Raw genomic sequence first — 22381 nt, 5'->3', positions numbered from 1 at the left:
AGCCTCAACTGTTTCAATGGACAACTAAAGGCTGTAACAGTCACACTTCACATGTCCATGAAACCACAAGAGAGCTTTGTAATCAGGTCAAAGTCAGCCTCCTGGTAGCTCACTGAGTGACAGGATGGAGCTGTGACCTGGCAACTGACTCAGCAGGGAGGCTGCGTGGAGGCCTGCATGGAAGTCAGGGCCAGGCTTCCCCTGGCAGCCTGCAGGGTCCCCACCCGAGGCAGCTCTGCCAGGTGTGCTCACCTGTGCTAGGTGTGCTCACCTGCTCCACGTGTGGCTCCTTGGCAAAGGAGATTCTGGCAATGGAGTGGGAGGCAATGCACAGCTCCTGCCCGTTCACCTCGCCCTCTTCCACTTCCACGATGCCTGCAACGAGGGGTTGCATCAGGGCACATCCGTGGCCCGCCACGGCACCCCACAGAGACCCCACCGTGCAGGCCCCACCCCGGATGCCCTGCTATGGAGATCCTGCCCTGGTCACTCTGCCCTGGACATGCCACTACTGGAGTGTGTAGCGCTGCCCACCCCAGCCCCACTCACAACTCCCATCCTGACTTCTCAAACTCCCCATGGTAAAAGTGCACCCACCAGCATGGACCCCTTGGGGGGCACCTGAGGACACACGTGACCCCCAGCCCTTCCCACAATGCCCTTGTGAGGGCACCAGGCGGGCATACCTGTGTTCTGGGCACTGATGAAGGCTACCTTGTTGGTGTCGGGCTGGAGGCGGATGAAGCCACACTCTCGGTGCATTGGTTTCCGGGTGTCCGGGTGGAAGGCGTTGAATCTGCACAGGAGGCAGAGAGTGGGGCTCCTGCAGAGAGAGGATGCGGGGCCCCCACCGCAGTGCATACCCTCCCCACGCTGCACACAGATGGGACGTGTACTTCTGCTATACTGGGCAGGGACCACCCCCACCATCATGCACACCCTCCCCACGCTGCACGCAGACAGGACATGTGTTCCTGTGACTGGGCAAACTTGGCCCCTGAGGCCCAACACCTCTGCCCATGATAGAGAACACTAAGCAGGCATTTCAGATGCTCAGTTACCCCGACACTCCAGGGCCTAGGGAGCTGTGTACATTATGCAAAGCTGCGTAACTGCACACTCGGCACGTTGGCTGAGTGGTGAGTGGTGAGGTGGCTGAGAGCTCTTCCTAGAAAGGGGCACAGCAGAAAGAGGGTTTCCTCTAGGTATCTGCTCTTGAAGCGCGTTGAAGCTGGTACCAAGGTGCCCATGCCCGCCTTCTGTTGTTCATGTAGCAGAGACGTCCCAATGGTGACTCAGGGTTTGGGCTCCATGCACCAGACTCCAACCCACAGCAGGAGTGGAGACACGGGTCAGAGAGCCTGGGAGCCAGCACTGGCCACACCCTGACGTTGTCCCAGAAGTTAACACTCAGGACAAGTGAAGACAGCAACGTCCATCTCCCATGGGCAGGCTCCTGGATGTCCTGGAGAGAGTCCATGCTTGGTGTGTTCACAGCCAAGTACCACACGGACCCCAGTGTCCCCTTCTTTGAAGGAAGGGCAGCAGCCTGGACGACGGCCTGTGCAATTCAGTCTCCAAGCTCAGTTCCCTGGGGAACCAGCCCAGAACACGTGTGGGATGGGGAGCAGGAACCAGCCCAGAACATGTGTGGACAGGGAGCAGGGCTGAGAGACAATGGGAGGCTGTGGGCCCAGAACAGCCTTCCCATCTCAGTGGAAAGTGCAGTCAGAGGGAGGCATCCACTGTCAGCTGCCTCCTGTCTCTGCCCCCAACATGGGACAAAGTTCACCTACAGGCCCCGCCTGCACATGGCCTCGTCATCTGAGTACTCGTCCATCACCTAGGAAGCCGGGCCCCAGTCTCAAGCCTCAGTGGAGCACCTGGCCTGGGAGGGAGCTCTACTGGGTTCTGCCCTTCACCTTCCCTCACCATGGGATGGAGACCCTGCCTCCCCTGGGTTTGGGACAGTGGCAGCCAGCCTGCATGTTCACATGGTGCTCCAGGCCACAGAAAATGCAAGCCCAAGCCCACTGAAAGTCACCACCGAGACACAGCAGTGCTTGGCACCTGGGTTGGCGTGGGCACGTGGGCTGGCATGGGCATGTGGGCTGGCATAGGCATGTGGGCTGGTGTGGGTACGTGGGCTGGTGTGGGCACGTGGGCTGTGTAGGCACCTGGGCTGGTGTGGGCACCCGGGAAGAATGGGCACATGGGCTGTGCTGGCATCCAGGCAGGTGTGGGCACATGGGCTGTGTGGGCACCTGGGCAAGTGTGGGCACGTGGGCTGGTATGGGCTTCTGGGCAGGTGTGGGTACCCAGGCAGGTGTGGGCACACAGGCAGGTGTGGGCATGTGGACAACCGGGCTGGTGTGGGCTCCTGGGCAGGTGTGGGCACCTGGCAGTGGAGAGGGCATGGAGCTGGTGCCACAGGAGAGAGGAGGCCCAGGGGCTTACAGACAACAGCAGAAACTACTGTAGCACCTGGGGGGTCAAAGCTGTGGTACCTGAAGCTGGGAGCTGAAACAGTTTACCAGGAAGCTGGACTTGGTCCTCGTCATTACCTGAAGAAATGTCTCATTCCTCTTCCTACAGGTGTCGTACATACACCATAATTCATTTAATCATTTATGATTTTCCAGGCTTTTACTACCATTGCAGACAAGCTAATCAAGAAACCTCGTACATAAATCACTTCATGCGTGAAAGTAAACCTGCTGCATAAATCCCTAGAAATGAGACCGCTGAGTCCAAGGACGTGTCTGTTTCAGATCTGACAGATACTAACAAGTCCTTCTCCACAGACACAGACCCAGTTTATGCTACAACCAGAACCATAAGATGTTCCCTATGTTGTTGGAGGGAGCTCTGGTAGCGTAGTGCCTAAAGCACTTGACTGCTAACCAGAAGGCTGGTGGTTCAAACCCACCAGCCACTCCTCGGAAGGAAGATGGGGCAGCTATGAGTCAGGTCTGACTCGACGGCACATAACAACAACAACAACAACAATGCTGTTGGAAGCTGCTGTTACTAACAAACCTTCTTTTCTTTGTATTAAACTAACAGTGGGGTGATTTTCAGTTATAGTTCACATATCATAAGTGAGGCTGGACGTCACCGTCCACTTTTCTGTTACTGTCTGTATTGATTCACATGTGTCACGAAATCAGCCCTCTGTGGTATGAATTGGAAAATGTTTTCCCAGTTTGTTATTTGTTTTCTGACTGTGCACGTACCATTAAAAGGGAAACCAAACAACTCTGGTGTAGTCTGGCTATTTTCCGTTTATCTTACTTCCAGTTCGCCAGTGCTCTTTGCAGCTGTGTCTACTCTGGCCCTAAACCCATTTACTGAGCTAACGTCAGTGTGCTTTTCCAGTTCTGAATTCCCACTGCTTCCTTTTTCCAGGTTCCAGTCCAACCTAAGACCTGTTCTCTCAACCATGTTAATTGCAGATACTGTAAAGTTCCGCTAACATGTGGGTGTGTGTCCAGGGTCGGGTTTTTCCCTTGGCCCTGGCTCCTGGTGTGAATGAACATCGAACCCTGCACATGAATGAACAGACGACAGAGGTCGAGGTGACATCTCTGTCCTCTAGATGACACTTTTGAGTCTGACAGGCAAGAGACAGGAACAGAGCATTCTAATTCAGGAAAGGCCTGATCTCTGTCCCCTGGGCTACAGCCCAGCAAGGGTCTGCCTGCTTGGAAGGTGCTACCACCTCACATGGGGCTCTCCAGCACCACAAGGCTGCCAAATGCCCTGCACCCCCCACAAAGCACTCCCCTCTGCATGCACCTTTTCTTTGAGGCCTGGGTTCTGAACACCAGTTGCTGGGCAAACCAGCTATAAAGGTGATTTTGCAGTTAATTGGGAAAACACGAAAACAGTCTGGAAATTAGTTAAAATGAGAAATTGCTGAGAGAAAAAGATGGAAATTTCTGACTGAAAACCAAGTCTGTGTGCAGGCATGCACATACATATACACATATAACTGCATACGCTGATAATACAGACATGGATGCATAAGTGCACATGTGTGTGTGGTAATATATGGGCTCAGGTGTGCAAGCAGGCATGTATGTATACATATATAAATGCATATGCTGATATATAGACATGGATGCACAGGTGTGTGTGTGTGTGGTGATGTATGGACTCATGTGCAGGGGCGCATGTACATGTACACACGTAACTGCATATCTTGATATATGGATATGGATGCACAGGCATGTGTGTGTGGTGATGTATGGACTCATGTGTGGCACATGTATGTGTACACATATAACTGCATACATTGATATACGGACATGGAAAAGCAGCTGTGCATGTGCATGTAGTGATGTATGACTCACGTGTGCAGGCAGCATGTATGTATACGCATATAACTGCATACATTGATATATGGACATGGATGCACAGGCGTGCGTGTGTGTGGTGACGTATGGACTCGTGTGCAGGGACGCATGTATGTGTACTTATATAACTGCATATGTTGATACATGGACATGGATGTGCAGGCATGTGCATATGTGGTGATGTATGGCCTCATGTGCAGGCAGGCATGTATGTGTGCTTGTACAGCTGTGTACAGACGCCAGCATTTGGATACACAGACATTCCTTTTTTTAAGATCTGGAAGAATGTGCACCAAAGCATTCAGCATGTTTGGGCTCAGGATTGTGACAACAGATGGTTTCGCTTCTGCTCATGTGTGTTCTGATTCCCTCAGTACATACATACAGGTTCAGTAACAGTAAGACGTTATTCTCTAAGAGGGAAGGGTCTGCAAACCCCTACCTTTGTGCTCATCAGAACCAAGAGGAGGGGTGTGTGTTTCATCACCCCACTGCACTTAGGTGGAGACGCCACAGGACTTTCCCTGTAGAATTATGATCCTTCTTCAAAGTCAAATCAATCCACATGGTAAGAACCAGAAGAGGCAGCGGATCAGGGTGTCCCTTCCAATCAGCCTGTGTCGTTGTGGACATCAGGGCGGCCAGTGGGATTTCTGCATTGTGAGCCAAAAGCACTAACCCACAACTGAGAACACTTGGCCAGACTTTTACCAGCATCAGGAACTGTTGTCCAAGGCTCCAGGATTCCTAGAGATAGACTAGTAACTGGCCTCAGGTTAATGTTGCTGGCTACACCTTAACCTGCATTCTCTGTTTTTCAACTACAGCCCTTATTCATACGTGTTATAGCATAATCCGGTACCCATGTGTCTATATACACACGTGCCTGTGTAGGTTACAATCTTTAACATACTTGCACCACTCTGCTCACAAAAATGTACAGAATACCTGCATCCTGTACCACCTTCCCTTCACTGCCAGCCACAGTCCAAACAGTGGCCCTCTTGGCCCACCAACGGCTTGTAACCCAGCCAGGAAAGATGTCTCATCCTCTGTTTGGTGAAGCTTGCTGTCTGGAATGTCTACCTTTTGGTTTATGTGCAGGGACACTAATTTCCCTCAATTCAATTTAGAATAGTACAAAAAGGCCATGAAAACACTGCTTTTTTTAAAAAAAAAAACAAAAACAATGAGATTTAAACCTTTTACATATGTAACTTTTTTAAGGGAAAAAAAAAAAAAAAAAGAGGATTGTTTCCAGAGCATCCTCTGCTCTTTAGTGGCTGCTCCTCATCTATTCCAGACACCCCACTGGGCTCTCTCTCCTTAACTGCAGGCAGTCAGGTAGCACTATTGTCCATTATGGGAGGAGGGGAGACCCAAAAAGGCCCTGTTTTATGGGACTGAACTGAGAACACAGAACGCACAGCTTCCTGGAGACCCCAAGAGCTGGGGTAGTCGGGGAGGCCAGAAGAAAGCCACTCCCTCTTCCGTTCAGTGATGTAACTCAGGGGATTAATGTCCAGGCAGGACAGGAGGGGAGACTTGGGATTACACTAAGCAGCAGCTTACTTTTATTACCTGGGCTACAAGGCTCACCTCAGAGGACACCTGGTTGAAATACCACAGCCAGTTTCGGCCCCTTCTGGGGGGTGTCTGGCTTCAGCTGGATTTACTCTGAGGGTGGGCTTGGGGGTGGACTTACGAGAAGTTGAGCACAGGCTGGCCCACGTGGGAGATGTGTGCCTCCTCCAGGTACTGGAAGGGGTGCAGCGTTGGGAAGGTGCCGGCTCCGGGTGGGTCCGACAGCCAGGTGCCCAGCATCCAGGACAGTGGCTCCACCATTGGGTTCATGGTGGGGGGCTCTGGGGACAAGGAAGAAGGCTGTCATGGCTGGCACAGACTCAGCCTACGTGAGACACACCCTCCTGGGATCACGCCTCCTTAGCCACAGCCACCTGTGGGAGACCAGCAGGGGGAGAAGGCGGCCAGGTAACCGCAAGTGGCCCCTGACGAGCTCATCAGCTCTATGGGACCAGGAGCACCTGCAGGGCCTGGCTGGACAGAGGAGGGACCACCTGATCTGGGCGCCCTCTGACAGGGAGGGGCTGACCACCTGGCCCGACCCCACCCACAACCAAGACCCAGTCGATGCCCTGACGGGAAGTGCCAGAGGTCCGCCCTAGCAGCCCAAAGCCCCGGATGAGGCTTCAGGAGCAGTGCAGCTAGCGAGCACAGGGGGTCTCCCGAGGGAGCAGCGCACCGGAGGCAGGGCCCCACCAGAGGCAGGGGCTGCTCGGGGGCCAGGGTCTCCTGGGGACGGGGACTCACTGAGGCTGAGGGCGCAGCAGGGTGGGGGAGGGCGAACGGGGAGCGGGGTGCACAGCAGGCAGGTGCAAGAGCCCAGCACCTGGGCAGGGGACACGCAGGCTGGGTCTGCACGTGGTCTAGATCTGGGTAGAGCCCGCAGCGGGAAGGTGAAGGATGCTGCCTCCCGGGCACTCGTGATGTGCAGCCCCCACCCCTACGCACAGCTGAGCCACCCGGTGCCGGCACTAAAGGCACTAGGGTCCTGGCGGCCGGTGACGTTAGGAAGGGCTGGGCTACATCCCCAGGTGACAGTGTGACGGGTGCAGCCGCAGGTTGGCTGCCTCGGCCCGCCCACTCTTCTGGGATGCAGACAGGCCCAACCACAGGGCCACTGGCACCAGCTTCCTGCTGGGCGCACAGTCCCTGACCCGGGCCGCGCCCGTCTCCTTGCGCCGCTCCCGTGCTGCACTGACTCTCACAGCCACTAGGGGCGCGCAACCCGAGTTCCTGCGGCGACCCACGGCCGCCCCCTGGGGGCCCCTGCCACCATTGCAGGGGTGTCTGGGCTCTGGAAGCGAGGCCACAGGAGGGAGCGTCCCTTTCTCCCAGCACGGACCTGCAGCAGGGAGCAGACGCTGGTTTCCTGCGCCCCGGCCCTGCGTCCCTTCACCCTGCTCCTGGGTCAGAAGGCGCTTTCTCCAGCGATGAAGCACATGGTGGGAGTGAGAAGTGGTCCAGGGTCCTGGCCTCCACCAGGGGAGTGCTGACTGAGGCCTCTGGGTGGGGACTGCTAAGGGCGACAGGGTTCTTTCCCGGGGTGATAAAGATTCTGCAGTTAGATAGTGGGGGTGGCCAGTCTGCATATGGACACTAATTGGGGGGGGGGGGTTGTATGGCATGTGATGCATGTCCAACAAAGAGCATACCAAACAAACTTAGAACACACACACTAGGATTAAAGGAAACTGTCCTGCCCATGAGTGGGGTCCTCAAAGAAACACCTGTGGGGAAGAATGAGGGGATCAATCTGTATAGCCTCTGGAAACAAGGGGACTGGAATCAACACAATGAGAGAGCCCACTGTCCACCCCAAGACCATGCCAGTCAACGCTGGACTTTAAAGACAGCACCTGGGTGCCCAGCCCCATAAAGAGTGGGGACCCCAGTGGCCTCCCTTTTCCTGCAGGACGTGCAACAGATAGCAGGGAGAGAGCCCTACAACACACATGGGTATAGACCAGGGCCTCCGAGCACGGCCACGGTGGCTCCCTGTGACATACATGCTGTAAACCCGGGCCACCCAGCATGGCCACAGCACCCTCCATGTGACACGTGCAGTGTAGACCTGGGCCGCCCAGTGCGGCCACTGGCAGCACCTGTACATTTGAAATCTGCGGGACCATGCTGGCACGTGTTTTTACTAATGCATGTTGAAATGATAAAGCTCCCATGATGCTTGATAAAATGTTATTAAAATTAACTTCCTCTGTTTCTCGTCTTTCATGTGGCTACTAGGAAATTTACACTCACACAGGAGTCTAGATTCACTTCTCTGGACAGTGGGGACATGCCATTTGCCACCCATGACCCCTTCCCAGGACATCAGCACTAGAGGCAGCACCTGGAGAGGGTGGGAAAATGGTGGCAGAGCGCTGCAGCAGAGCCCTGTGTGCTCAGAAGGAAAGCAAGGCACAGAGAGGTGCAGATGGTGGCCCTGGCCAGCACCGATCCCACGGAGGAACAGGCAAGGCAGGCTCCCAGCTGCCAGCTGCCAACAGCCAGTCAGTGAGGCTGACAGCTCAAGAAACAGGCCGCCAGGAAAGCCTGCCTTTTAAAACGCAAACACGGAAGGCAGCAGTAGCAAGCAGTGAAGACAAGGCAGACGCCTGCCCACCGATCACCATCTAGGTTTCTAGATGGACTCACGACTCCCGGCTCATGTCTCTGGATGGCACTGCGTCCTTGAAACCAGGGCTCAGAGCCCGGCTTCCACTGGTGCTATGACCCTGTCTGGACAGAGGCTTGTTCCTGTCAGCGAGGTCAGAGACATGCAGGGCAGGTCCTAACCTGCTGGGCAGAAACACAATGCACACACAGGGCCCAGGCACACAGACCACAAACCCCAGAACGCTGAGGGCGCCGACAGTCTCCAGAAACCAGGAGAGTGGCCCAGGGCCAGAACCTACACAGCTGAGACCCTGCCTTGGACTTTTAGCCTCCAGAACTATGAGAAAATCCAACCTCTGCTCTTTTAAGCCACCTACTTGCGGTATTTTGCTGACAGGCTAGTGTCACCCACCCAATCCTGGGGCCTGCGCTGAGGTACTGCAGCAATGGGAGAAGTCTCAGCTTCAGGGAAGCAGCTTTTGGGCTTGGTCTGGGGGCTGGTTCCAGAAGCCCACAGGACGCCTGAATGTTCTGGAAGGAGCTGCGCTGGGATATACATGGTTGACCTCGGGCAGAGGCCCAGGCAGGGGATAAGCTCGGGAGCGGAACTACCAGAGCAGAGAGCTGGCAGAAAGAATGGGCACTTGAGGCTCAGGCAGGGAGCACAGGCCGGATGGTGTGTGGGGAAGACCGCACAGCTGTCCAGCCAAGTAAGGACGGTGTGTAAGGAGCCCTGCTGGCGCGACGGTTAAGCATTCAGCTGCAAACTAAAAGGGTGGTGGTTGGAAGATGTGGGAATCAGCTGCTGTCAAGATGACAGCCTAGGGAACCTACGGGGCAACTCGGCCCCATGACGTCGCTGTGGGCCATTACTGACTCGAGGGCACCAACAGGAGAAATTACCGAGCATCCACTGTAATCCAACAGCCCCCCACTCCCCCACCCTAGCAGCCCATCTGTATCAGGACCCTTGTATCTGGAAGACGGGACGATGGGACACAGGGCAGTCAGGGATGGGCCTCTGCCCGCAGCCCCGCCTACAACACTGACGTGAGCTTCCTAACAAAATGCAGACGGTGACAGCACAGGAGGGGCAAGAACCACACAAGGGGCCCCACGAGCTGAAGCAGCCACTCCCAGGACAGGGGCCAGGCAGGCTCCTGAAGAACGGGGCTGGGGGCAGGGAGAGGACAGGCAGAGGGAGCCTCGAGGCCAAGCCCACCTGATAGGGACAGAGCCCACCCTGAGACCAGAGATGCTGGCCCCACAGGTCTGCGGCATGGCCTGGGTGGCACATGGACGCCCCACCCAGTACAAACCTTGTGCTGCCCCCAGCCCCAAGAACCAGACTTGCCAGTAGGGGCTGTGCTGCAGGGACCTTGGCAGGAAGAGGCACGGGAGGTACGTGGGATGGAAAGACTCTCGAGGACAGGGACCAGGGAGGCAGCCTGGGACTGAGGCTAGGAGACAGACGCAGCAGGGCCAGCAGACAGAACCTCAGAGCCAGAGCATGGGAACCAAGACCTCAACACGACATGGTCACAGTGTGGAGGTGGACAGGAGAGGGTGGTGGCCTAGGACACAGCCCAGAAGGAGACGAGTAGCCTCGGTGTGAGGGCAGCTGAAGTGCAGAGGTCAGGGGGCCTTGGGTGGGCCACCATCCAGGACCAGGGAGAAATGCCAGAAGGGGATGCATTAGGTGCTATGGGCTGCACCTGACGCAGCTGTGGGAAGAGCAGGTTGGGGGGACCACTGTGCGCTCACTCACTGACACCCAGAGCGAGTCCTGTGCAGATCTGTCCATGGTGTGGCTCTGAACTGATTCTGCAGCAGCCAGGGGAGCATGGTCCCCTCAAGCCTTGGGCACGAAGGCCTGCCAGTCCTCTGAGGAGGGATAGCTCACATGGATGCCCTGGTGGGAGGACACAACAGGCGACTACTGACCACACCCTACTGGGGAGTAGAGGGCAGTGCACGTGCTAATCCACCGCGAGACTAGAAAATCTACAATGACTGTCTTTTTAAAGGACAGAGAAAGCAGTACATGACTGGTGGTGAAGAGCGCACACTCCATGTCCTCAAGTGAGGGCTTGGAGCTGCTGCCAGTAGGGCAGCCGTGAAGGAGGGAGGCCTGGTGTCACAGACGCCTGGTTGGCAGGCCTCGCCCGTTGCTCTGCGACTGACCAAGTCCTTCAGTCCTTGGGCCATGCTGCTGCTGTGTTTCTTTCAATGTCAAGGAATTTCGATTTGGATAAGGAAGCTGGCCGGCTGTGAACAAAAGGTGGCGGGGCAGGTTTATCCTAGCTTCCTCCCAGCTGCACTGACCCTTGCCGACGTGGCCACAGCAGTCAGTTCCTGCAGGGCCAGCCTTGCTCCACTGCCCCTCCACTTCCCGTCTGCACTGCTGACCGGGACAGGGGTCAGGTGCTTGCTCCTGGCACCTGGTACCCCCCTTATTTTCATCAACACATTGGAGCAGGTGGGTGGGAAACACCAGAGAAAATTCTGCAACTCAAATGCAGGTCAACGAGCTTCCAACCTCATGGAGGGGACCCTTAGAGTTGTGTGTTTCACGTTATGCAAATTAACTCCAATATGAAAATGAAAATAAAGTCAACTTAAAAACCAAACGAAAAGGTGTAGCAGCTAAGGGATCTAAGCTACTGGCCATTTTCAACCTCTTCAAATAAATCAGGCTTTTCTATGCTGTTTTTTTAAATGATTTCATTTTTCTTTTATTAAAATCTCAAGCAAATGCAAAAATAAACATTTAAACTTTCTACAAGAAATGTAAATCCTTGTTTTCTTGGCCCCAGACCGTGAAAGCAGGCTTACCCATCCCTAAGTTTGCTAAATTCCCGGACACACGGCCAAGGTCCTCCAAGGTGGTTTTCTGCCCCAACGGAAATGTGTGCGCCTGGCTGCTGAGAGGTCCTGCAGGAAGTGAATGGGGAGCCTAGAGAGGCATTCTGGGAGTTGTAGTTCCACATCAAAGACCATCCTCAGACACAGGAAAGACCTCACAGCAAGAGTGCAGACCTACCCTCGGGACACAGCCTCGAGGGGAGGCCATCAAGCCGAGTGCTGTGGTGAGAACAGGCCCAGAGGCTGGTTGAGAGGTTCTGCCTCTCCCTCCCTTGCACCTTGACAACAGGGGGAGCATGTAGGTGGATGACCCTTTGAGGGCCCCGAGGGCCCCACAGTGGAGGCCGGGATGGAGCAGAGGCACATGGTGACGGGTGCAGGGCCCTGCTTGCACGCCCCACACAGACACGCTGCCTGCACAGGTGGCTGGGTGTGAGAGCCAAGCCGCTGCAGTGTGCCCTTGTCCCAGGCGGGGCCTCGGGGAGGCGTGCCCGGTCCTCGCCGCCCCTGTGGGCCCCCGCAAGGTGTGCCCGGTGGGAGGCTGGATTTGGAAGGTGACAGCAAGAGCCTTACTCAACCACAAAGCAGAGGTGTGCTCGCAGGAGGCAAACGCTGCTAGAAAACGCCCAGCAGGTTGGGCTTATCACCCTCCTCCTTGGTTCCCGGGGTGGGAGGCTCGGAGGGGAATGGCCCACCCTTCCTCACGGTTCCCAGGGCATCTGCTCATTCACAGGTACACCTCGTTTCACTGCGCTGTGCCGCGGTTTTTACAAATGGAATGCCGGCAGCAGCTTCCCACAGCACGTGCTCACCTGGTGTCTGCATCACAGCTAGATCATTCTCGGTGTTGTAAACATTTTCTTCATGCTACACACACTGAGTAGATCATAGTACAGAGTCCACATAACTCTCACATGTGTCGGGAGTAAAACATCTCCTGCAACCGCTTTGTCATGGTGCCGCTTTGCTGTGGTGTTCTGGAACCGAACCCGTGGAATCTCCACAGGGTCCCTGTGCAGAACACACAGTACCTGCACGTGAGGTGCTGATGCCCGCTTTGCACACACACCTACACACGCTCTGCACAGAGAGAAGTGGGGTACTCTGAGAGGACCCTGGTGGCTCTCAGGGGGATGTCGGGGTGGTTCCTCACAAAGCACAGCTGAGTAGCTACCAGACAACATTCATAAACGTGAACCAGGCACCCAACACCAGCAGAAAGAAAGGTCGGGGTTTACAAACAAAGAGGAAAGACTGAGAAAGCAAAGGAGAAGAGAAAATTCTCCCAACAGCCCAACAACATCGCCAGACACAATGCGACAAGTGGGTGTTACGGAAAGGGGCGGGGAGAAGTGAGTCCTCAGTGTCACAGCCACCCTCACAGAGATGAGTTGCAGACGGAGACGAGTTGTGGACGGAGACGAGTCACGGACAGAGACGAGTCACGGACAGAGAGAGGCGGTTCTTTTGGACAACACTTAAAAGATACCCAATAAAATGCAAAATCCATTCCTGGCTTTAAATAGTCAGTACATCAAGAACAAAATAACATTTCTTTAGCTTGGTGGGAAATATTTAAGACAAGACCCTGGAAGCAAACTCTACATGAGTTGGAATTGACAATAGCAACTAAAAATGACGGCAACATAGTGACCACTGGCTTTAGGGCTGTGGTGGCATTGTGTGTGCCTCATCATCGCTGTGTGGCGAGAAAAGAGACAGAAAAGGGGACCAGGTAAAGATCATTTACAGATGTTACGAATGACTGATTACCGAGATCATACAAAGACTCATTTGAAAAACAATGAGAATTGGTGAGTGAATTTGAAAAGACACATAGTTATCAGAGCCAGTAACTTGCCTGCCTGCACACTAGCGACAATTAAACTAACAACAGTGGAGGGTGGGTTCCAGTTTTAGTTCCAACATGTAAGAGCTTGGAGGTCCTCACTCTTGTCCTCAGAGGAAGGAAAAGCAAAGCAAGTGGAAAATGAAGGACTTTGATTGGTCTCATCACAGAACTGAGGTCTAGAGACAGGAGAACACAGAGGACCACAGCCTAGATCAGCTCCCCGGGAGCAAAAGCTCCGAGCCACAGACTGGAAGGGACATCAAGGACGATGGGGATGAAGTGCTGGAGCCAAGTGTGGACCAGCACAAGAGTGAGACTCTGCTGGGGGCTGCAGCCGTGGGCTCTATCTCCAGATCTCACAGTGAAGACCCAAAAAGAAAAAAGGACTTCCTGTCTCAGAAAACCAAAACCCACCGTGGTGAGTCGATTACGACCAACAGCACCCCTAGAGGACAGAGTGGAACTGCGCCACAGGGTCTCCAAGGCTGTCAATCTTTAGAGAAGCAAAGTCCAAACCACACCCACTGCAGTCAAGTGGATTCCGACTCACAGCGTCCCTAGAGGATGGAGTAGAACTACCTACCCCACAGGGTCTCCAAGGCTGAAATCTTTACAAAATCAGACTGCCACATCTTTCTCCTGTGGAGTGGCTGGTGGGCCCAAACCACCAACCTTTTGGTTAACAGCTTGATGCTTTAACCACCGCACCACCAGGAGTCAGTAGAGTATTACGAGGTATGTGAAGACAGGAGGACAGTCCTAAGAGGCAAAACAAGCGCCTGAAACAGACTCAGATGCCATGCAAATTCTGGAAACGATCAAACCAAGAACGCAAACAACCACGATCGGTATGTTAAGGGTGCTGACAGGAGGCAGTATGTCTTCTTGGGGTGGCCAGTGGGTTGCTGTGATGCTGGAGGTCAGGCCGCTGGTATTTGCAGTACCAGCAGGGTTGCCCGTGGCGAACAGGAGCTCGCAGACTAAGCAGGCTAGGAAGAAATGCCTGACGATATACTTCCACAAATCAGCCAATGAAGATCCTTTGGCTCCAGCAGATTGTATTATCCAATAGGGTGCCGGGGTGAGCCCCTGGGCTGGAGGCTCTCACAGCACACAAGAGCTGCATCAACGGACTCCAGCACACCCAGGGTCACAGGGATGGTGTGGGGCCAGGCAACGCTGGGTTCTGTCTACACGGGTTACCATGAGTTAGTGCCATTCAACAGCAGTTAATATTACGAGAGAAATGCATTCACACGAAGGGCAGAGGCTACATACAACGGTTAACAGAGAGAGCAGTTAACAGTGAGCAGTTAACGGAAAGTAGTTAACAGTGTGGACACTATGCTGTCTCCTAGGATCTTGTTTTAAATATAAAGCACACAGACAGGTTAAAAGGAAAGGGTGGAAAAAGATATACCCGACTAACACCAATAAAAAGAAAGAGGGTTCAGCTCCATTAATTTCAAACAAAGCAGACTTCAAAACACGGAAAATTATCTGGGTCACTGCATGACAAAAGCTTCTCAGGAAAGAGAAAACTCCTCAGGAAGACCTAATAGTCCTCAACATACAAGAACCAAAGCAGGGGACAGTCCTCAATAGGCATGAACCCAACCTGGGGACAGTCCTCAACGTGTATGAACCTAAGCAGGGGACAGTCCTCAACACGTATGAACTTAAGCAGGGGAGGCAGAGCACGGGAAGCAAACGTGGCCAGCACCACAAGGAGAAACAGACACAACCCCCACTGCAGCTGGAGATGCCCACACCCTTCCCTCTAAGTGACTGATCCAGAAGGCAGAGAACCAGGAAGAGTACATTGGACACGAACAGCTCTTTATTTCTCTGATATGGGTAGAGTACTCCATCTACCACCACCAGAACACACATTCTTCTCAAGCACACATGAAACGTGAGACAGACCACATAACACACACCTTAACATACTGAAAAGAAGTAGCACAAAGACCACAATGAAATTAAACCAGAAAGATATCTGGAAAATTCCCAAATACTCGGAGATTAAACATGACATTTCTAAATAACACACAGGCCAAAAAAGTCTTAAGAGAAATTAAAACCGCTCTTGAACTAAATGCAAACGACAAAGACTAGAGCCCAGAAGCAGACCACACCGACAGTCACCTGATCTCCAACAGAGCAGCAAAGGCAACAGGCGAAGGGTAGTCGTTCAGCCGATGGTGCTGTGACAACTGGACATCCACACGCAATAAACAGGGGAACCAGACCTTTCATAAAACGTAAATCAAGATGGGTCAGAGACATAAACATAAAGCTAAACATTCACTTTATTACAACTACGAACTTCTGTCCTGTGGAACTGTCCTGGAGGAAGTGCAGCCAGAATGCTCCTTGGAAGTGAGAAGGGCCAGACTTCATCTCACTCTACTTTGGTCATGTTGTCAGAAGGGACCATTCCCTGGAGAAGGATGTCATGCATGGTAAGGTGGAGGGTCGACAAAAGAGGGGAAGGCCCTCAACAAGATGGACTGACACAGTGGCTGTGCAGATGGGCTCAAGTACAGCAGGGATTGCGGAGCTGGTGTGGGACTGGGCAGTGTTTTGTTCTGTTGTGCACAGGGTCGCTATGAGTCGGAGATGACTTGACAGCACCTAACAACAACAACAAGCCCTGTGGAAGACATTGTGAAGAGAATGAAAACACAAGTCACAGCCTGGGAGAACATATTTGCAGAACACTATCTGATAAAAAGGAGTACTGGTGGCACAATGCCTAAGATATGTGACTGCTAACCAGAAGGCTAACGGTTCAAACCCACCACCAGCTGCTTTGTGAAAGGAAGATGGGGCAATCTACTTCCATATAGATTTACTGCCTTGGAAACCCAATGGGGGTCGCTATGAATCAGAACATCCAGTTAACTGTGAGGTGTCAACACTAGTTTGCTAACTGTCACAAACGTGCAGGATTTAGTAACAGTGTAGACTGTGTGCTGGGAGGGGAGGACACAGGGATTCTGTACGACACAGCAAACACAAGGGTAAGCTATAACATCAGTTAACAACAAGGTGCCAACACTGGTTTGCTGACTGTCACAAATGAGTAGAATCTAGCAACAGTGCAGACTGTGTGCTAAGAGAGGGGGGCACAGGGTTTCTCTGTACCAGTGATAAACTTTTCTATAAATCTCCAGCTGTTCAGAAAAAGTAAGTTTATTACTTACAGAAATAATCAAAGGAAGTGAGGAATGAGAACAGATGAAAAAAGAGCCATAATACTGATAAACATGGAAGCTGACTGACAGCTACAGTTCATTAAACGGGTTTAATTCACGTATGTCCAAAATACCCCCATTGAAAGGTTTTTTAAAATCCAGATTAATTTAAAAGTCATACAGGTAGTCCCGAGGTTATGAACATCCAACTTACATACAACCTGTAGCTATGAACCAACCCCTGTAAAGTCTATTCTATTAAAGATGCAAGGTCCAGACCACGGCCCATGATAACAAACAGGCACTCCTTCCTGATGTATGTTGAAAGTCTCCATGTTTGTTACAGTGGTATTATGCTAAAGGTGTTTTAGTGCACCAGGAAGTGCTGTGATGCGTTTCTAATATAGAAAGACACACTACACACCATATACGAAGGTAAAGAACTGACTAACTGATGTTAGATAGGAATCGTACCCAACTGCTCCAACGGATGTACAAATGTGACTTAAAGACCGACCTAGGAACAGAACTTGTTGGTAATCTGGGGATTGCCTATACATATGTAATGAAACCATGAAGGAGTAAGTACAAAACAGACATGTTTAAAAACAGTTATTAAATTATTAACTAAAGAAAATGTTTGAATTGCATATGAAAGTTAATATCCTAACTATACCAAGAGCATTTATAACCCAGCAAGAAAAAGTTAAATATGGTTTCTGATGGGCAGGCAATGGCATGACCAGGCAAGGAGCTAACGGCTAGTGAACATGTCACCTCACCACTCACAGACCTTAGAACTGCCCTGGACTTCAGAGTGCATGGCGTCCAGCCTTGGAGAGAGCTTAGGCAAGTGTAGTGTCCCAGGCCTGAGCACGCCAGCACCCAGCCTTGGGGAGGGCTCAGGGGAGCAAGAGCACTCTTGCCCTGGGAGATTCCTGTCAGCTCCTATGGTGCAATGAGTTGCTTTCTGTGGCCTTCTGCCTTGGTTCTTTGGAAAAACAGCTTGAGAGCTGTCCCCCTAAGCCCTCAGGAGTTACCTTTACCCAGTGTTGTACCCCAGAGAGTTAGTTACTTCTGTCCAGACTGACTGACATTTCCTGGGTAAACTGTAAGCAACTTGGTTTGACACTTTTTGGCTGATCTTGGGCTGCAGGCTGCCCTGTGATTAGAATGCACTTGGCAAGGATTGGTCAATAGATTATGCCTGGAACCTACTATGCAATCAAGTGTTTGTGGCCCACAGACAGGGGATTGGTCAGTTCATGGCTCTGGTGGGAGTATCATGCTTTGAAACTGACAAGGGGTTTGTTCAGCCAAACCCAAGAGGTTTTTTAGACAGGAAAAAAGAGCAAGGAAAGCAGCAGCTGGAAGCAGCAGTGGGGGTGGGGAGAGAAAGAGAGAGAGAGGGAGGGAAGGAGGGAGGGAGAGAAACAGAGAGAGGGAGGAATCTCCTGAGAGAGCTGTAACATGGGTCAAAGGCTGTGACATATAAGACAAGGAGAGGCCTGGCAAGGGCCCAGTGGCAGAGCCAACAGTGACAGACAGCAGAGCAAGAGGCACCTGTCTTCAGGGAGCTGAGAGGAGCCCTGCATGGTCACGAGGGGCTGAGAACTGTCCTCACTGAAGATGAGACACTTTCCGTGCATGCAACCTGATCCTGATCCCAAGTTATGATCCATTCCTTCCCTCATAGACCACAGAGTGTAGTCTGTGAGTTGTATGCGACCACTCCAACAGATCACTGACCCCAGCAGAGGAGAGAGCCGCAGGAGGGATGGTGGGTGTCAGAATGGGTGAAAATGCTCGAGAGAGGAGTGTCTCAATTCTGGCTCATAAGGATCAGCCTGGGCTGATCTTGATCCACACCCCGCCCCCCAAAGTCAGACAGGTTCCACAACTACCACCACGACTTGGCGGCCCCAGTGTTCTGGAGGACCACGTGCACCAGACCCCAGAAGCCTCACCCCCTCAGCCCAGACTGAGGGACCTGTCCCATGACACCAGGATTGGCTAATATACGCCCTTCCACACTGTTGCTGTTGTCAGGTGCTATAGAGTCAGTCTTGACTCACAAGGACTTCATGAACAGCAGAATTCAACGTGGCCTGGTCCCGCCCCATCCTCACAACTGTGGCTGTGTTGAGCCTCTGCTGTCTGCTGCAGCCACCGGGTCAATCCCTTCTAGACGTCTGCACTGAAAATAATTCTGCAGCAGAGGGAACCACCACGAGAGCAGACCTTCAGAAACACCCAGGACCCTGACAGGCATGGCAAGGATGTAGTCAAAATGGGACCCTCCTCAGTTGCTGGTGGGAGTGCAAAATGGCAAAGGCACCATGGAAGACACATTCATGGTCCTCAGTGAAACACAGAATTTCCACGACTCAGCAATTCTACTCCTACATATATACCCAGGAGACTCGAAAGCAGTGACAGCAACTGACACGTGGGCACCAGTGTTTGCAAGAATCAAGGCCAGAATGACACACTGGAGTGTACCCTGACACGTGCCACCACATGGGTAAACCCTGAAAACACTGTGCTGAGTGAAGTGTCCTCTAACTTCACGAGGGGGCAGAATCATCAGCAATGCCAACAGTGTAAGGCAGACTGCTGTGAGGCAGACGTCAGACATTCCCCCTCCCAACAAGCTTTTTAACAATTCTGACAGCACCCATCCTACCCCCAGCACTCTATTTCTCTGCTGGGTCTGGTAACTCACTGCCATGCTCACACTGAACTCAGACAATACTCACGATTTTGAAGTTTATTAGGGAAACAACAGGTTAAAATTCTGGATCAGGAAGAACTCAGGATACAGTCTCTGGTCAGGACAACTCTCAGTCGTGCTCACAGTCATGCCTCTCCATGGCCCTGGGCCCCTGAGGCTGGGCCAGCCTCTACCCTGCCTAGGCAAGTGTCACAAAGCTCTTTAGCTCCACTGTAAGTGTCCAGAGGTACTGCTCCACCAGCAAGCGTTGGCCCGAAGGTGCTCAGCTCTAGCTCCGTGGGTCAGTGAGCCAAGCTCTGCCAAGTGCCTGGAGGTCCCCGCTCCACCACACTGTCTCCTGTCATGTGCTGGTTCTGCTGCCCTTCACTGTCATTTCTCTGCTGCCACTTCTCACTGTCTCCAGGGTTACAGTTCTCTGGGTCTAGGAGGTTCTCAGCACGGTGATACTGAGTGCAATGGACACGCTCGACTCCTAGCTCTTCCTTTTTGGTGGTTCCCCTGTCCACTTCTGGGATGGCTCATTTTAAGCCTAGCAGGATGGCAAAACTGACCAATCCCCTCGTTAAACAAAACAAACTAACTCACTGTGAGTCAATTCCAACTCAAGGTGACCCCCACTGGGTTTCTGAGGTGGTAAATCTTTACAGATGCAGATTGCCTCATCTTCCTTCTGCGGAGTGGATGGTGGGTTTGAACCTCCAACCTTCGGGTTAGCAGTCAGATGCCATAGGTACTGTGCCACCAGAGCACCTTAATCCCCTCATTGGAGCCCTCACAGACCTTGTTCGCATGGTCCCACCCTCACAAGGGTGCCACGCACCTTATTTGCATTAGCAAGCTATCCAATCCCCTTGGTGGGCCACAAGCACCTCATTCACATAGTTCCACCCAATCATTTGGTGGGAGTTATAAGACCATGGTGAGAAAGGCCATATAAAAGTGACTCACTGCACCACAGTAATTCAGACACAGAAGGACAAATATTGTATGACCCCCATTATATACGAAATATCTAGAACAGACAAGTCAATAGAGACCAAAGATTAGTGGTTACAGGGGTGGCAGGGAGAGGGAAAAGGGGAGTCATGGTCTAGAAAACAGAGTATCTGTTAACAGTGATTGAAAATTTGGCAACAGATACTGGAGATGCCTGTCCGTGGTTAATAGTATCGGTGTCACTGAAGCACGCATGGACAAAATGCTGAATTGACTGGGTATACACCTATATTTATCTGTATGTATACATGTACTGGTGTACTTGCACATGTGTATATGTATATATGTACACCCACTCCTCACTTATCAGCATGGTAGATTCCAAAAGCCAGACATTATGTGAAAATTGACATTATGCAAAAAACATGAAGGATGACATCAGATTGCAAAACAGAAGAGGACACATCGCTTAATTGCCAAATGACATCATTACATTAACTGCCAAATTTTATCATTAGGTAACATGGTGTGGTGAATTACTTAATATAGACTCTCACACAATGATTGAGTGAGATGATGTAAATAAGGTGCCTGTGGCGCACCCAGGGGATTGGACAGCTTGCTAATGCAAATAAGGTGCAGTAAGGCACATGCTGGTTAAGATTGTGTCAGCTTAGTTGGGCCATGGTCTTCAGTGGTCTGGCAGTTACATAATGATGCAATTTGGTAGTTAGGTAACAGTGCAATTATCCTCTGTTTTGTGATGTGTTGTAAAGCTTAGCCTCTATGCTTGTGGTTATGGTCCCATTTGGGAGAAAGCTGTCTGCTGTATGAACAAGGCAGGATTACGGTGAGCTGTATCTTCAGTCACGGACTTCCTAGTGGATCGACTCAAGTCACCACCCTTACTCAGGTCATGTCCTTGTACCACCTGGCTCAAGGAAGGGGCATTTCCTTGGTGGTGTCTGTGTGACTGCTCTGGCAGTGTTTTCTTTCCTGCTCTGGATCTTGCATGTGGCTCAGCACCATCTGACCTCCAATACTGAGAACCTGAACCAGCAGCCTGTCGCCTGACCTGCAACCTGGGTCTGTCAGTCCTTGAAACCATGTGGGTTAGGAGAAGCCTCCAGCCTAACACCTGACCCATGGATTTGGGATTTGCCAGCCCCCACAACTGTTCATGAGTTCTGTGAGATGCTGCAGCCAGTGATGGAACCCAAAGACAGGAGGAGGAGTATTGCTGAGAGGAGGAGCTGATGTGAGAGATGACAAAGTGGTACTACAGTGTGGAAAAGGTGGACCCAATTGTAAACATCTTTAACCTCCACCTCCTATGAACCAGCTTTGTACTAATCCTTTAAAAGAAATTATTCATCCCATAACTGCCAAATTACATCATCCCATAACTGCCAAGCCACTGAGAATCGTGGTCCAGCCAAGATGACACATAACTTTAACCAGCATGGCCAGCATACCCTCCACCAAGTTTACACACAACCTTAACCGGCACAGCTACCTCTACTGTCTACAATTTGACAAATAACCTTAACTAGCAGGTGTACGTTCCACCTCAGCATCTGTTACTACCAGACATACATCATTAATGCACAAAACAGTTGGATAGTAGATTTTTCTAACTATGTCATAAATATGAAATGTTGGGTAACAAAATAATCAGTAAAAATAGGTCTATGTAGTGCCACAAAATAAATAATAAATGTTGCCGGTTACAGAGAAACTTTAAATGGCTACAGAGAAAAGAGACAGCAGACGTTTTGAGGGACCCACTGTAGACAGGGGTCCCTGGGGGATCCACATGGCTACGGCCCACTTGCCTCACTGGCTTCCACAGCTAACCTAGTTCTCCTTCTTCCTGGGCACCTCTCCTCCGCTCCCCCAACCAGCTTCAGCTTCACCAGGATGCCAGTGACCACGTGGCCACAGCCCACGGCCTTTCCTCCCTTCTCAACACCACTAACAGCTCTCTGGAGTGCCTCCTCTCTTGGCTGCCATGGTCTCCCTTCCTGGCTCCTCCTCCACAGGCGTCTGGGCACATGGCATCTTCCCAAGCTTTCCCAGCCCCTCCTCTGGCTACACAGTTGCTTCAGACCACCTTACTCAATCCCACTTCTTTAAATACCTCTCACCTGCTCCCAAGCTCCAGAATTCATATACCCAACTGCAGTGTAGTAAATTACTTAGTGTGGCTTTTCTACCCATAAGTCTTTGTAAACTCCAA

The 22381-nt window shown here is 52.0% G+C and overlaps 1 protein-coding gene across 1 annotated transcript in view; it reads right to left on the bottom strand.

Annotated features, from left to right (window-relative positions):
- The window catches only part of THAP4 (THAP domain containing 4), a 66948-nt gene that overhangs the window by 15546 nt on the left and 29021 nt on the right, over nucleotides 1-22381 (bottom strand). Inside the window, exons 3-5 of the mRNA XM_007943274.1 lie at nucleotides 6064-6223; nucleotides 687-796; nucleotides 272-375 (exon numbers count right to left, since the gene is read on the bottom strand). Of these exons, the coding sequence (XP_007941465.1) occupies nucleotides 272-375; nucleotides 687-796; nucleotides 6064-6223 (374 nt within the window). The remainder of the gene's footprint in view (nucleotides 1-271; nucleotides 376-686; nucleotides 797-6063; nucleotides 6224-22381) is intronic.

The sequence above is a fragment of the Orycteropus afer genome, unplaced genomic scaffold (genome assembly GCF_000298275.1).
Source record: "Orycteropus afer afer isolate SDZICR_OR568_19922 unplaced genomic scaffold, OryAfe1.0 scaffold00006, whole genome shotgun sequence".
Lineage (NCBI taxonomy): Eukaryota > Metazoa > Chordata > Mammalia > Tubulidentata > Orycteropodidae > Orycteropus > Orycteropus afer.
Note: the sequence above shows the minus strand (reverse complement) of the source record. Positions and strands in the feature narration are given on the sequence as shown.